This window comes from Spea bombifrons, chromosome 5, assembly GCF_027358695.1.
Source record: "Spea bombifrons isolate aSpeBom1 chromosome 5, aSpeBom1.2.pri, whole genome shotgun sequence".
Taxonomy (NCBI): domain Eukaryota; kingdom Metazoa; phylum Chordata; class Amphibia; order Anura; family Pelobatidae; genus Spea; species Spea bombifrons.
The window spans coordinates 13,645,791-13,662,488 of record NC_071091.1 but is presented as its reverse complement, the minus strand read 5'-3'; the positions used below and the strand labels follow the sequence as shown (position 1 = coordinate 13,662,488).

At 37.0% G+C, this 16,698-nt stretch overlaps 1 protein-coding gene across 2 annotated transcripts in view; it reads left to right on the top strand.

Moving 5' to 3' along the window:
• MALRD1 (MAM and LDL receptor class A domain containing 1) overlaps positions 1-16,698 on the top strand; it is a 128,595-nt gene that overhangs the window by 95,314 nt on the left and 16,583 nt on the right. For both annotated transcript variants that reach the window (XM_053467035.1, XM_053467034.1), the window contains exons 34-36: positions 3,992-4,264; positions 7,338-7,463; positions 9,197-9,263. In XM_053467035.1, the coding sequence (XP_053323010.1) occupies positions 3,992-4,264; positions 7,338-7,463; positions 9,197-9,263 (466 nt within the window). The remainder of the gene's footprint in view (positions 1-3,991; positions 4,265-7,337; positions 7,464-9,196; positions 9,264-16,698) is intronic.

Sequence of the window (16,698 nt, the reverse complement as noted above, 5' to 3'; positions counted from 1 at the left end):
TGCTGTTCTGAAGAAATAATGGGAATTCAAGCAATACATCATCATGTTCGTGCATGCTCCATAGATTTGTTGCAGCATTTATCTTTATTTTGTAAAAAATAATTATTAATATTACTCTTCAAATTGCTTTAGCAGTGCAGGTTTTGGAAAAAAAACTAGCAAAACCAATCTTTTTTTAAACTATAGAATAAACAAAAAAGCAATCTGTGTTCAGCTAAGGAGATCCTGAAAGAGGGGGAAAAGGTGAAAGGGCAATACAACATATGTAATATAAGACAGTTTTAGCTGACTAAGTGAGTGGTAAATAGGCGGAACAGCTTCCAGCAGAAGAGGGTAATAGAGTGTATTTAAGTCTAAATTAGATAAACATGAAGCTATCCTGAACATAAAACAAGACCGGTTTGTTTACAGGAAGAAATAAGGGGCAGATTACATGGGCTGAATAGTTTTATCTGCTGTTAAATATTATTTTATGTTTCTATTATAAAGTCAACTAAGTTTTAAAATGACAACAGAAATTTCAGATACTTTCAACCACGTTTAATGAATATCAAAAATACATAGGATTAAAAGATAACTACTTCATAATACATGGTTTTCTTAAACATAGCAGGAATATGTTTTCTTATTTCTTAGGAATTATTATTTACTGTAACATAATCAGTTATTCAAATGCCCAAATATATTGATGAAATAATACGATGCCGTGTACTTACATTCCTTATTGGTAACCAAATAATAATTTGCTATTTCTGCATAAGCATTGTAGAGATTCAGAAAATATTCCTTTTTTTCCCAACGAAAAAATTGAAGAACAAATGGAAAATACTGTAATAAAAAAATAACTGAAGTCAAATGCTGAAACAATTGAGCTGAACAGATAGATTGGTACAGTATGTTATTTCAAGTCACAAGGGACTGCCATAGATGCCGAAAGAAATTCAGCCAACAAAGTATTCAAATATCGTAAAAGTAAAACAGACATCACACTATTGGAGGGAAATCATAATTTTTCATAGAACCAGAAAGATAAGTGTAATGGTAGTTGTTCCCCCTCAAAAGTGTCAAGGGGGGCAAAACGATTGTAATACTTGAAGACGTATCGTTCCTACTTGTATTCTGTTCAGCAATTCCTTGGAAATGCATGTTGTAAACATGCCTGGGAGTTTCTGAGGGTAGGTTGCTCGGAGCTCTCTCTCTTCTGGAGGTGTAGCTTTGTGAAAATATGGCGTTGTCCCAAACCACTTTTAGTGGACTAGAACTGAGCAGGCAGAAAGTGTGAAGGCAAATATGTGTGCGGAGTGAGTTTGGTGAAACATTGCTCCTCTGTCTGGACAAAGAAAATACTGGCCTGGAGACCCGGCAAATCAGGGCTTCACCTGGAGACTCTGGGTCAAACACAGATAGTTCCAAGGCTTGGTTTTATAGCTTTAGTTTATTTAGTTTAACTTGACTGACCACATACAACTGAAAACAAACTTAAAGATTTACTAAACTGTAAGCTGTTATCAAGGGCATTTAACATTTTATAAGTTTCAGGTGAGGGTATGTAAGTTCAATGAAAGTTTGTATGTCCTGTCCTGAAGTTCCAAAAATATTAACCCCCACAATACACAAATTTTTTTTAAAAGCGCTCAAAATGGGACTCTCTAGAAAAATATAAACCGACTGGGTACCTACTACTTACCCTTTTTTCCCACCTCATGAGCAGTGGAGCAGATGATTCAAATGATCTACAATGTTTGATCGTTTGATTGATTTCTATGTTAATACGACTTGTTATAAGGAATTGGAATTGTTTATTAGGAGAGAGAGTTTTAGGAGAGATATTTTTAATTTTCTTTTATGATTGTTTTAACAGTTTGTTTTGCCATGCACAATGCCTATGAGGGTGATTTAATAGGTACCTATTTATATGTACTTTTTCTTTTATTAATCACTAAACATAACATGAACACAGCTAACTATTAGTTTTTGTAAATATATAAAAACATTTTATCACTTCTGTCCAAACTCTTGCTGAATACTAAACATTCTAATAACCACATATTTTGTAGGATTCAGAACTCTCGCTCAGGTTTATTTAATGTAATTTGTGTAATGTTAGCATATACTGATGCAAAATGAATTGCACAAATAAGCCAGTGTTGACGGTTGACTGACTAATAAACAAATATGAGTCTTTTTGAGGATTTGCAACTTACATTCAATTTCTGGCATTATTTAAATTCAATTTGTTGGAATACCAAAGGCAAATGTATGAATAATGTACTTCATTTGTGAACTCAGCTGAAAGATAGTAGTAGAAGACACTGCATGTCAAAAGAGGCAAAAGGCAATTATAAAACCAATTAGATTCCCATGTATTTAACTGTCGGTTTTGTGTAATTTATGCAATGTAAACTGGACCATTGACAAAAAATTTACAGTGAGGTTTAAATTGTCTGCTGACTCAATTTCCTGATACACCATCCTAATTTTATCGTAATTGTGTGTATGATTGGAAATAATATCCAAAAGACAAATCAGCAAACATGCAATCTAAAAAAGTTCAAAAAATTCTCCAAGGTTATGATGACCTCTTACTGTACCTAACAGCACAATATCATTGTTATATGCAAGTATGTATATATGTGTATAGACTTTTTTTTGCAAAATGACTTGTTTTTGACATATTTATAAAAGCTTCACATGTTTTAATTTCTATATTCTAATCCTATTCCAATGGAGACACCCTTGTTTCTACATCCATGATTATTCTATTATTATTGCTGTAATGAGCAGGTTACTGGGATTTGTTTTATAGCTGTTGGTTAACTTTTCTGTTGCTGATATTTTTCATAACCTGTTACTGGATACATGTTGGAACTAAAAGCCCCTTTTGCTTAACTAATGCGACTCACCTTAAGTCTCAAGCACTTACATGTTACAGCTTGGAAAAAAAACTGGGACATTCATTAACATAATTAAGGTGCTTTCAAGTTGATGCTTGTGCTTGCAATTTTAAAATTTCCATTGTAACAAATATACACTATGCGGCATGGATGCCAAGTTGAGCAGGAGTGTATAAGTAATCTCATCTTTTGGCTAAAGGATAAATGGCATGTTCAGTCACTATAATACACTGTTAATTTGAAACATGTCGAGTTCTGTAGTGAAGTTGGCAGTCATGGACATTTTGTCCATGACTTGACTGCCAAATTGAGCACACACTGCCTTTAGTGAATAAACCCAGACTCAGAGTTTGCAAAAGCAGAGAGAAAGCATATTAATGGCACATTTACAGAATGGATTACTTATCTCATTGTCACAAAATGTTATGAGTTTTTCTTAACTCTACTGTAAACTTCTGAAAGAGCCCTATCCAACAAAAGAAACAGATTGTAGCTGCAGTCCTAAGAAATTTTACTCCAGGGCCAGACTGGGAATGACTAGACGACTCGGAACTTTAAGGCCAGCTGCACTTTAAAGCATGTTACATTTTAATGCAGTCATGCATATCCTGCCATCAGCTGAACACCACTGGATCTGCTGCTGGAGTGTCAGTATGAGTAATCGTGTGACTGTACCGGTCATCGACTCAAAGGGCATTTGCCTAATGTGCCAGATGGCCGGTCTGGGCCTGTTTGAGTCCCATAGGTTAAGCATATCTATCTATCTATCTATCTATCTATCTATCTATCTATCTATCTATCTATCTATCTATCTATCTTTCTAATAGTCTAATAATGATTTCATTTAAAATGTCAGATAAATATCCAACCATATGGCATAAAATGTATTCACACAAATCAAAATAAATGCATTCCTCCTACTTATCACTTTAATTATGCTTCTGTCTAGTACAGCATGATAGGCAGAATTATCCAGATGGAGCAGGCTAAAAGTGATTTGGTTGCTTTGTTTGATTTAACAAATATTTTTATGCTTAATGTTAATACAACTTAAAAAAAATGTTGTGTAACAAAACATATTTGTTTATTCATTCCAGGATCAATAACACCGCAGCCTACATGTCTGCCTAACGTGTTTACCTGTGTCTATGAAAAGGAATGTGTTCCTCTGTCTGCAAAATGTAATGGAATAGAAGACTGCATGGACGGAAGCGATGAAATCAATTGCCCCACTCTGGTTCCTAGCACGGAAACTTCAACAAAATGCATGGAAACAGAAATTCAGTGTGGTGATAAAACCTGCATCCCGTCTGCGATGTGGTGTGATGGAGTGCCAGACTGCCTGTTGGGAGAAGATGAAGATAAATGCAGTAAGAGTCATATCAGCTCTCAAAATGCTGATCTGTTTGGTGCAGGCACGAGGCAGTCACAGTGATGTTGAATTCCCGTTGTACAAATCAGATAATACAGCATAGCCAGAGTCGTTTCCTACGCTCAGAAACACAATATATATTGAGTTTTATTTTTAAAAAAATATGTTTTTGCCTTTTCCTAAATGTAAAATGAACCTTTCACATGTACCAACCGATGGTGACACATTTTTTAAAGGGTCTGGGGGCAGGAGCAGCATTTTCATACATGTTTCTTCGATTAATATGAAACTTGATTAGCGTATTAGACAGTATTATAAAATATATAGAAAAAAGATTTCCCTAGCAAAACACAAGAGATCACAGAAGCTGCTGCATTCTCTATTGACTTGTGTTCATATGCTGTTTAGTGGTTAGACTGCCCATTTCCCCAATTCACATGAAAATCCATCAAATGCAAGTGCCCGTAATTTAATGTAAAAAAATTTAATGTAAAAACCTTAGGTCATCATGGCATTACAGTGAGATTAAATGTTCCACCCACAATCATGCCTCAGCACCAGTGGCATCTTCTGGCCAAGCCTGAGTAGGCCTATGCCCATGACAGCAGGTCCACGGGGCCACAGTCCCTCTGCTGTATAACAGAAGCCTGATGCCCAGTTGGGCCATCGGGGTCACTGTAGCTCCTCTGCTCACTTGGCCAGTAAAAGAGAGATCACTGATCTCCCCAACTAACCCATAAACACTATGGGGACAATACCTGCACAATTCACTTCTACTGAGCGCTGTTCATTTTTAAAAGCCGGAATATGACATATTCTGATGCTCAGAATGGCACTGTGGAGAAGGTGGCTGTGAGAAGGTGGCTGTGGGTGCTGCCTCGGTCAGCACCAAGGGTAAATATAACGCTGCCCAGCACATCAACACAATGTTCAGTTGTAAAAGCAGATAGTTTACACCAGGGGTGCTCAAACTGCGGCCCTCCAGCTGCTGCAGGACTACATCTCCCATAATGCTCCTTCAGCTAAGGGGCTGTCTGAGGAGTATGGGAGATGTAGTCCTGCAGCAGCTGGAGGGCCGCAGTTTGAGCACCCCTGGTTTACACTGAGCCTTTTTCTTTATTAACAGATATGAACTTGTCTGCATTGCAGAGTCCAAAAAATGTTATTGTAAGAATTTCATTTATTTTTAAATAGGTGCAGAGTTCCAAATGCTGGTCTCACTTTGGAGATCAAAACACTTTTATGATAAAATCATCTTTCTAGTTGAGGGCACGTTTGGAAAAAGAGTTTTCTTCGATTAAATACATTCACTGAAAGGGCTGGCAAAAGACAAAAAAATTAAACAAAACCAGTTACTGTGAGACCTTCCAAAAATTGCAATATACTTTAACAAATATTTATTTGATCCAAGTCTATTTTACCCTGCTGGCTTCTTTCAATATTTTTTTTAATTTATATTTCTGAAGTTATAGTGTGATTTATATTATTCAACGCCACTATAAGCCCATTAAAAAGTCAGCGGCTAAATATTTATGGTCATAAATAATTTTAGTAGTATAGTCACAAAAATATTAAAAACATTTTAAGTTATATGTTTCCAAATAGTATTATGATATAAATGTCGCAGAGAGCTACACTTTTTCGCAACATTTAAAAGTATACCTTGTCTTATTCCCTTATGTAAGTGGATGAATAGTGTGTCCTAGAAAAATGGTCAATATGAAAACATTGGCGTAATCTAGGCCCGTGCATTGCCAGGGGTTTCCCTGTACAGTTGGGGCTACTAATGCTAGGGCCTCCAAAACCCTTCCTTCTGAGCCAGCCATACAACTAGGCTGGCAGCCCTCAGATCCAACATGCTGACTGAATATGAACCCTGGGATTCCCCGGCCCTCACTGGCACTCGTAGGCAGTGTGTGGGGACCATGAGGGAGCAGAAGAGCTGTCACCAGCCAATGGACTACCCCCCTGAGAGCAGAGTGTGTGTTAGTATGTGTGTGTAAGTATGTTACTATGTTACTGTGTGTTTGTGTGCTAGTATGTTTGTGTGTTTAAGTATGTTACTGTGTGTTTGTTAGTATATGTGTGTAAGTATGTAACTGTCTGCTAGTATGTTTGTGTGTGTAAGTATGTTACTGTGTGTTTGTTAGTATGTGTGCATAAGCATATGGTGTCATGTCCCGGCACCCAGATGTTGGCAGTGTTTGAGGACCACTATGGAGCAGAAGAGCTGTCACCAGCCAATGGACTACCCCCCTGAGAGTAGAGTGTGTGTTAGTATGTGTGTGTAAGTATGTTACTATGTGTGTTTGTGTGCTAGTATGTTTGTGTGTTTAAGTATGTTACTGTGTGTTTATTAGTATATGTGTGTAAGTATGTAACTGTGTGCTAGTATGTTTGTGTGTGTAAGTATGTTACTGTGTGTTTGTTAGTATGTGTGCATAAGCATATGGTGTCATGTCCCGGCACCCAGATGTTGGCAGTGTTTGAGGACCACTATGGAGCAGAAGAGCTTTCACCAGCCATGGATTACCCCCTTCCTGATCCAACAAATGTAGGATGTGTGTAAGTATGTTACTGTGTGTGTTAGTATATTGCAGTGTGTGTTAGTATGTGGGTGTATTAATATGTGTGTAAGCATGTTAGAATGTTAGTGTGTGTGCTTGTGTGTATGTTACTGTGCGTTTGTAGGAGGAACTTGGGGGCCCCACCCTAAGTCTCGCATGGATGCCCTGTAATGTTTTGTTATGCCACTGTATGGAAACTGTAGGCTGATGAAATGATGAAAGAGGACAGGACATAAGTTCCCAAAACTTAGTTATAATAGAAAGTGAGTGAAATAATAGTTTTGTTCACATTCCACGAGAAAGAGTGAATGCTTTGACACTTGTCAATGGTGTAAAATCACAATTGTGTTCAGAATCAATAAATGTTGGCAAACTGGCAACGGAGAGGTGGGTCAATAGGTACCCAGAAAACATAATAACTGTAGATTTAATCACCCCTTAAACGGTGGTAACAGAACATTATGAATATATATATAAAAAGTAATGAGACTCATTTCATTTTAGGTACTATGGCTTGCCTGGAAGGCGCCTTACTATGTGTTTCCACTAATACGTGCATTCCTGTAGAACAGCGCTGTGATGGCACAGCCGACTGCAGCCCGTTCAGTATTGATGAGTCTAGCTGTTCAGGTATCAAATATAAATTAAACAGATGTATTAACTAAGTTATAATTATCAAACATTTTTATAGTATACTACAGCATTTATAAAATAGAACTAGTGATAATGCACTATTTATCTCCATGTACTGCATATTGTTTATGTTTAAACAAGCCGAAGTTATGAACAATTAAGAAAAATCAAAGTTAATCAAATTTATTTGGTTAAAAGAAATTAAAAACTGGAGCTCAGGAGTATTTTCACATTTTGAATATAAGCATCCGTTACCTGACACCACTGAATCGAAGCAGGGTGGAATGTTTTCAATGATGATGAAAACACTATTTATGCAATTTTTTCTAAAAATTTACAAAAAAATGTTTTTGTTTTATGACTAAACCACATCTAATGTTCTCTTTGCTACAAGCCTATTGTGTTTTCCTTCTGAGTGCATATTTGTCTCTTTTCAGACTGAATGAATGTGAGTCATTATTTCAGGAGCACATCCAAACCCTAAAAAATGTTCAAAAAATGAAATAGATGCTTCATTACTTCATATTAACTACAGAGTGACAAATGATGCCCTCCACATTTGTGTAACTATTGTAAAAGGGGGTGGAAGATCTTAAGAGGATATAGCGCCAACCTATGCCCCAATCCACTATAGAGTGTGGTGGGGTGGTTACAAAAATGTTTTAAAAACTTTATTGAGAGGCCTGGCACCCAATCATACATCACCCTATACTATGCTATACCCAGTGGGATGGTGTTTTTATTATTATTTATCCTTTCGAGGAGGTCTGATACCCAATCATGTCTCTCCCTCCCTCTATCCCCTATGCTGTGAGACAGAGGAAGTTACGTGCATTCAAACACTCTAAAACTAGACATAAAATATGATATTGTTCTGTAAGCCGAATAACCAACCCTTTACCCTAGTTAATGTATACTTACAAAATGCTGCAACATTATAAGATTATAGATATAGTACATAAGGTTGAAGAAGGGAATTTAATTATTGCAGGACATTTTAATTGCATCACAGACATGGGCAGATAAAAACGTAAAAAAACCAAGTAAAAAGGTAAAACAAAACTATCTAACGCTTTAACCAACGCTATTATAGCTGCAAACTTATTAGATATCTAGCGCACATACCATCCTACAGAGAGATTACACACACTTCTGCAAAGTACACGTTCTTTTTATAGAATTAATATGGTATTAGGGAATCTGACCTCACTTAACTTGATAAAAAAAAATCCTCACTTGGTCAGACCACAGCTTTGTTTTTTTTTGAAAATCTACAAAAACGCCATTCACTACATGACAATTAGATGAATTTCTTCTTTTTTAAAAAAAAATAAATATATATATTACATACAAAAATGATAGAATATTTATTTCAAGGAAATAACTCAACATCCATCGCTTCCTCCACAATTTAGGATTGTTTAGGATCCATAAAAACCTAAATCAATCCAACCCACATTAATATGTTTTAGTAAATTATCTTTAGTGGAAAATGTTGAAATACAGAAAAAATTGAACATCAGCACTGATAACAAAACGACTGATGTTTTGTAATGATATGGTGACAGATTTTATGGGAGTTTCCATAGTTTCCTAAAAATGTGTGTATAAACTAACCTATAACTGCTATTTTATTTAACTATGGATTATTGCAGCGGAATCAATGATGCATATACTTAATATTTAAATACAATAACATTCCTTGTTTTTCTTGTTCAATTACTTTACAGTTTGTCCTGAGGGATATTGCAAAAATGGAGGAAAATGTGTCATAGAACATGATGTCCCTTTATGCAAGTAAGGTTCAAAGTCATCTCTAATATGTATTATATTACTTTTAATGTATGGAAAAAGTTGCAAGTTAATGTTTCTATAAAAACACGGATCTGTCTCATTTTAAATAATGGATAATTTTCACAAACATCGTATGTAATCGCCATAAAATGTTCTCTTTATCTCGTATACTGTACAGTTGGTCCTAACGCAGTTATAGAAGCTTCATGAATACTGTTGGTGAACATTACGGGGCACTCGAGCCCTTATATATACACTTGCATGCAGTCTTCCCATTAATTCCAAAGGGAGGCCTTTCCTGCCACTGATTGGCAGCTTAAGCTGCCAATCAGTGACAGGGCATACTCCCATTGATTAATTTAGAAATGCTTTTCTCCCACTGTGCTCACAGAGGGATAGGGTTACTTTAATACGTATTCTTCTCTAGTATGGCTGTCAGGGACATCAGATCGTCCTCTAGCTGCACAATTAATTTTACTTGGTAATAACAAGTAAAATCATCTTTTATAAAATATTCATTTATATTGATATATTTCCAAAGGGTATGCACTTTTTCCTGTACAAAAATGAATGATTTTTAATAATCCTTGTCTCATAATATTGTGTTCTTCTACCTCTTCAATGCAGCCATTAATCATTCTGTAATGGCCTGTCTCAGTTCTATGTGATTGCATGAGCTTGATACTTTATGTCCCAGAAGGAAGTTTTACCAGTTATGCAACTTATCATACTAACTCCCACAAGAATATATTTCACGGGTTTTCTGTAAATAGCAAACATTTGTTCATTCAAGAATCATCCATTCTTACTTCTACTGCATTCTTCTGTCAAGAATGTAATAAAGAAAACATTTTGTGACTATGTTTATAGGATTATACGGGGTTCAAAATTAGATCAATGTTTGCTGGCTGTCCTATTAAAAAATAATTAATGAAAACGCATATACTGTACATATACGCACAATTTAGGTGTCTTTTATAAATAAATACAATATACAAATTGGTTATATCGCACATATGAGATGCAACCCTAAATGTGATTGGCTTTTCTGGAATGTCATCTGTAAATTTTGTCCATATTGATCTTAACACTCTGCCATTACTGAAGTAATGAAAAAAATATTTTAGTATTTTACTTAGAATGTTGAACAGTATTTATTGAGATTCATTGATGCCCACAGTAACCTACCAATTAGGATGGCTGCTTATGGTTTATTAACTAATACACATGAAACCTGATCAGAGGATACATATTTGTTGCCTACATGTGATAATGTTTTACTCAATCACAACAACAAAAGAACAAAATTAACTTACAATCAAGAAATACGTTTATAGTCTTAAAGAGTCAGTCTTGGTAATCTCCTCTTCCAGAATACATAATATAAGTGAGAAGAGATTGAAGAAATCCCGTCAATATGAACTATGCATTTGTGATGGCAGGCCGTTCTATTTGTACGTCCCACGTATGATCATAAGAGACCATATAATGACACATTTTCAATGCAACTACTATATTCCATGCACCTTGTTAACCCTTAAACATAGGCATTTTCCATGGCACCATAGACTAAGATTTTATCTCTTAGATATTATAGAACATTGTTTTAAGATAGCACTTAAGTGTCCAAACAACACAAAAGACAACGCAGATCCACCTTCAGCCCGCATACTTTCTGGAACTTCCACCACAATGTCTGGGCCCACTTGGTGCGGCTCAATATTAGGGACTAAAACAACCCTATTAATGTATAAAATAGTCCATACAGTTTTCTCCATTTGAAGAATTGAGAAAAACGTGTCATCAGTGCTTTTTATGCCTGTCATATCCAGCAAGTTATTATGACAGCCTCAGCAGTTAACCAGTCTTTGCTTGTGAGACATAATTCTGTACTAAAGAGGAGAAAATAATGTTTCTAGGAAGCAAACATGTCAGTCACCATTGTGTCTGTTATAGAGAAAGATGGAAGAGACACTAGTTGTGTTCTGACAGCTCAGTTGCTGTCGAAGCATAACCGTCATTCAGTTTAACTAGCTGCCAGGTCTGAATGAGCCAGTTTTTGGTATACTGGAAGCCTTCTGTTATAACTTTGTAGACAACTGCTCTTGCACCACACACGTCAATCACACCTTTTTTTGTGGCTGCCTCACTATATAGTGCCAGCATATGACTGTGAAGCAAAAGGGGGCCCATAGCAGCTGCCCCTTGAGTCCACACAACCCTGGAATCACCTCCATACGGACCTGCTGCTTACCTCCATGTTGCTCACACACAGTGCAAGCACCCGCTAGTGTACCACCCAGGGCAAGCAGAAATGCAGTAGGGTTCCTGGTTCCCCTGGGCCATAAAAGAGAAAGCAGAAATAAGCTACAGAAGTGTGCAAGTGTCACAAAGAAATGTGCAGTTAAGGTAAGACGGTGCAGGAAGGTGTATGAATAAGTAAGTGTAAATTAATGAATATTTGTGAATGAGCATCTGTAAATGATTAAATGAATGAGTATGTGTGTGATAGCATGGATGTGTGAAACAGGCAGGCATTTGAGGCAAATATGGCACAGGGAGGCTGTTTGGGGCAAAGATGGCATACCTAAAGCCGGCCCTGATCACAACTCGCACATCCGTTTCAGGTCACCCTGCGGACCTGCACCATTCGCTAGGTGTATAGTACATATGAAGGATTTTCTCTTTCTTATTGCCTGCTCATTGTGTTAATCATGGGAGGGATGATTTAATGTGCAGGCATTCAGCATGTATGCATTTTCTGCCACACTCACTTTAACACATGCATTCCCCTCAAACCACATACTTTACTGTAGACAGCGTGCTCCAGGAAAGCCAGAGAACAAGAGCACAAATTGTCAATGCCCAGAGGCAGCTTTTACATTCAGCAGATAAAAATCATTTTGGTTACATTACTGAGTACTGTGCTGTGTTGTTCTTATCAAAAAAGCAGATAATATGAAAAGTTAAACCTCTCTTCTAGAAGCAGAATAGAATCAGAAGGTGTTCAAGTCATAGCTGTTATTTTAAAAGTGTCATTAGGGCTGTCCTAAGGCAGGGGCAGTCAGGCTGGCCCAAGACATAATGCCAACCCCCGCCCCGGCGACGCCAGGGGTCATTATCCAGCCTTCCCCTCCCTCCCTACCTACCTCCCTACCTACCTCCCTACCTATTATCTACCCTATCGCCCCCCTTTGCACTTACCTTTCAGCAGTCCTGCGGCGAGTCTCCCTGCTCTGCCACGGTGCACGCTGCTTTACTGCTGAGTGCCGGAAATGACGTCATTTTCCGTCGCTCAGCATTACAAGCCGGCACCGAGACCGAGCTAGAGGGCTCGCAGAGGAGAGAGAGGGGCGCCGAGCGGGTACTGACAACTTGATAAGCGAAAACCGCTCGGCGCCCCTCTCTTTCTCCAGTGCCACCTGGGGCAATTGCCCCAATCTGCTCCATGGTAGGGCTGGCCCTGGGGGCAGACAGGTCACTTTGGTGGGTCATACAGTCCTGCTGCTGACCGCTCACTCCCTCATGCCTGTAGTCTTCAGGGGCATATTCAGAATGGGGCAAAAGGGTCATTTGGCCCAGGGTCCCTGGTAGCACGAGGCCCCTACCTGCTTACTTGTTTTTCTGTGATTTATATACTGTATAGACTGCACTGCACAACAGGGACATAGTGATTGTTTTTCTATGTGATGTGGGGGGCAGTTTCCTGGTTATTTCTGGAGTATGATCAGAGATGGCAGAGTGAGCTTCTCGCTTTCCATTAGACTTGTGCATTCCTGTCGTGCTAGGATACACCATGACACGCATAGGAACGACCATCAGAGGGCAAGGTGTAGTTGGGTTTTGAGAATTACTTAGAACACAGGAGAAGAGAAGGCACCAAATTCGTATTTTGAGCCAAAATTAAAATGGAGTGACGTCTCTTCATTCAGTACGTATGCCCATGGCCATCATGTGTATGGCACCGCTGTGCAGGTGGCCGCTGTAGCAAGACGAAGCCCGCTCAGAAGCGGAATAAGAGTGAGAACCAGCAGAGGCAGCAGGAGAAACTGCCGATATCGTGGGACACTGGATAGAGGTCTCAGTCGACGATGTGGTGGAGGACCTCCCTGTGTGTAGGGATTAGTGTATTATAGAAAGTCTAAGTCCTATAAGTTGTTATAATTATTTCTTGTAGAGAGGTCAGAGGGTGACAGAATTATTAATAGCTTATTATGTAGCTGTAGGTTATAAAGTATATACAAGTTAAACAAAAATATATAATAATAAGTGTGATCAAAAATGTTGCAAAACAACTTTTTTGGAATATGTTTTTTTATTCACACATATTGACACAGAGTTTCATAAAACACTACAATAAGCTCTTCATGGACATTTCAAACTGTCAGTTTTACGTTCACAATTATTGCTTCCCTTAATTTTACCTGCTATATGGCTATATATTAGCCATGGGCAATTAAACAGTGCTATAACTACATAAACCAAGTTAGGAAATTATTTAAAGTAGCCTAAAATGTATTCATTGTACAATATTTCTGCTTCAGTCGGTGCTACTGTGTTTCTCTACATTTAGTTTTGATGGCTACCCGAATGGGTTTTATTCTAAGAAAGGTATATTAATAATCACTCTCTTTGAATCACCCTTTTCTGTCTACTTTCAGTCTTTAGAATTCTGGTTCTTCCCCTGTTGAAACAAACATAACATAAACGCATACTAGAAATATTTTTCTAGGGTGGGTGGATTGGATTTTATTTCAGTATTATGATCAAGATCTGGATTTGTGATTAGGATTAACCCAAACCACATCTGGATGGCAGGGAGTACAATGATTTCCAGGCTTTTCAAGCTCTTCTCAAAGTAGTTAATGGAAAAAATGGAACTCTCATGGAATTCTACTAAACTGCCTCTAAAATATGTTTCTGAAGTGAAAATTGTGTCTGCTTACCCTCTGCATGCCTTTTTTTAATAAATAGGAAAATAAAGTTATAATGGCGCTTCGATTCCATGATTAAATTAGGCAGTGTCTCATTCTTTTACAATACGACCACAAAATAAGAGCACATACTGTAACATTTAGAAGACAAAGGCAATAACTGTTTATTAAAGCACCACAAATGTGGTTTGTCTGCAGCCACCACAAAACCCATGCTCAATCTGTGGCTCCTGATTTGCATTGAAATAATCACCCTCAATATATTATCTGTCTGTTAAAGTCAAGTTTTGGCATCAATCTCTAGAGAGGAGGCATTTCTTCAAACCACCAGAGACATGTCAGCAAACAGTTTGACTTCCTTTTTTCTGTGTGGGTGACCAGAGTAACGGAAAGTCTGTTTTTATTGAAACCTCATGCATGCTAGTCCTGCAGAATCCATTTGTATTCCAGTAAGTTTGCACGATGTGATGCACTAAAGGCTGGAACTACAGGCACCGTTGTTCAGTTGATTTCCCATACTGGAAATGTATTCAGGACTTTTTTTAATTTTCTTTTTTACTCCCTTTCTATTTTTTATTATATGGCAACACATCCTAGCTGATGATCAGAATTATTTTTTTTTTTTTGGCGGAACATGAGGACAAAGCTGTTTTTAGCTCGGTTTTTTTTCCTGGAGCAAAAAATTATTCCTGCTTATAGAAACACGCAAGATAAGAAGATAAGGAGAAGAAGATAAGGGTACACGGTGATTATAGGTTATAGATAATTGAAATAGACCCAAGGAAAAACATTGCAAAAGAGAAATGTTCTACTTAGAAGAAAATTAGACAGAGCTAAAAAAATAAATATATTTTAAAATATTTGAAAGAGATGAAAATGTTATTTTCGTTGTTTAAATCAAATGACTTATGCTATTCGTTATTGATACATACAGAGATTGCATTTCAGAGAACACTGCAATAAGCTCTTCAGGGATCTTTCAAAATGTCTGTTATATGGTCATTTTTTCCCTAATCTTATGTACTGTATGGTTATACATTGGTCAACTACTGCTATGATAATATAAACCAAGGTATTGTTTAAAGTAGCCTAAAATTTTAACATCATGCAATATATTATATATTCTTGGTTTTGGTTTAATGGCTGCTACTGTGTTCGCTACATCTTGTTTTGATGGCTACCTGAATGTGTCTAGGTCTTAAATAGTAATAATTATATTAAAATATGAAATAACAATATATATATATATATATATATATATATATATATATATATATATATATATATATATATATATATATATATATATAAAGCCTTCTCCTTGCCCACTGCCCTCCCACTCTACACCCAGTAAAGGCCATATAAGGCTAGCTATGCCCCCAGATGCATTTAGCCCTGCCCTACACATGACTAGCCCCACCCCTTCACAAAGACACTTTATATATTATAATATCTAAGCAGAATATGCGGCTGAGAGTGGCACGTGTTTCCGTTTGGTTGAGAGAGGTCTGTGTGAATGATGAAATGTGAATGGTGAATGATGAATGTTATCCCTGTGTGTGAATGATGAGACCTGAAGCACGTTTTGAATGTCTGTGGCGGTAGTTTTAGTGTCTGCAAGATTTAGGATGTGAATGAGTTTGATGGGGTTTGTAGAGGATTCCATACTAAAAACCAAGTACTGGGCAAGTGAGTTTGTCCCCATGACTAGTAAATCTAAGGGATATTTTTCAATGCCTGTTTAAGGCCATAATGTTTTGTAATTTATTCCTATGAAAACATACATATTCATCATTACCGTGTTAAAAAAATAAATAACCGAACATGACAAGATTTAATAGATTGTATCATCGCTGTTTGCTTCTCAGGAGACTGGGAAATATTAGACAGTTCACTAGACAGTGTAAGTACAAAAATCGTGATTGAAGTGGACTGTTTAAATTTCTTGTAAATGTAATTAGCTATTTCAGATATTTTAATTAAGTGGATCTGCACCTGTTCAAATTTTATCATTTGGTTTACAGGGTTCTTTTTGTAAATCAAACAATGATTGGATACGTCGGAGATAATGCATAGTCGGCATAACGCTGTACATTGATAATGATACGATGCATGAAAGTATCACGAGTACATATTACGCAGAATGCTGTATATTGATAAGTATACGTTTATACAGACAGCCATTATAGATAGTTCTATTGCAGACACAATGATGATACAGCTAATTTTTTAATTTTAATTTTTAAATATGTATACATGAGATGCTTTTCTTTTTCGTGACTGCCACGTCCAAGTCTTTTTTTTTTTAATCAGATAATTTATCTGCCATCACTTTGCTCTTCCATCTGGCCATTTGTCTTCTGTTCTAGATGCTGCAAAAAAAAAGCCATTAATAAAGTACCTAATGAAGGTTCATTGGCAAAACTACACATTCAATTTTACTAAGTTTTACTAAAAATAAATTACATACTCATGATCGCGGCATTGGTTGTGCCCCCGCCTTT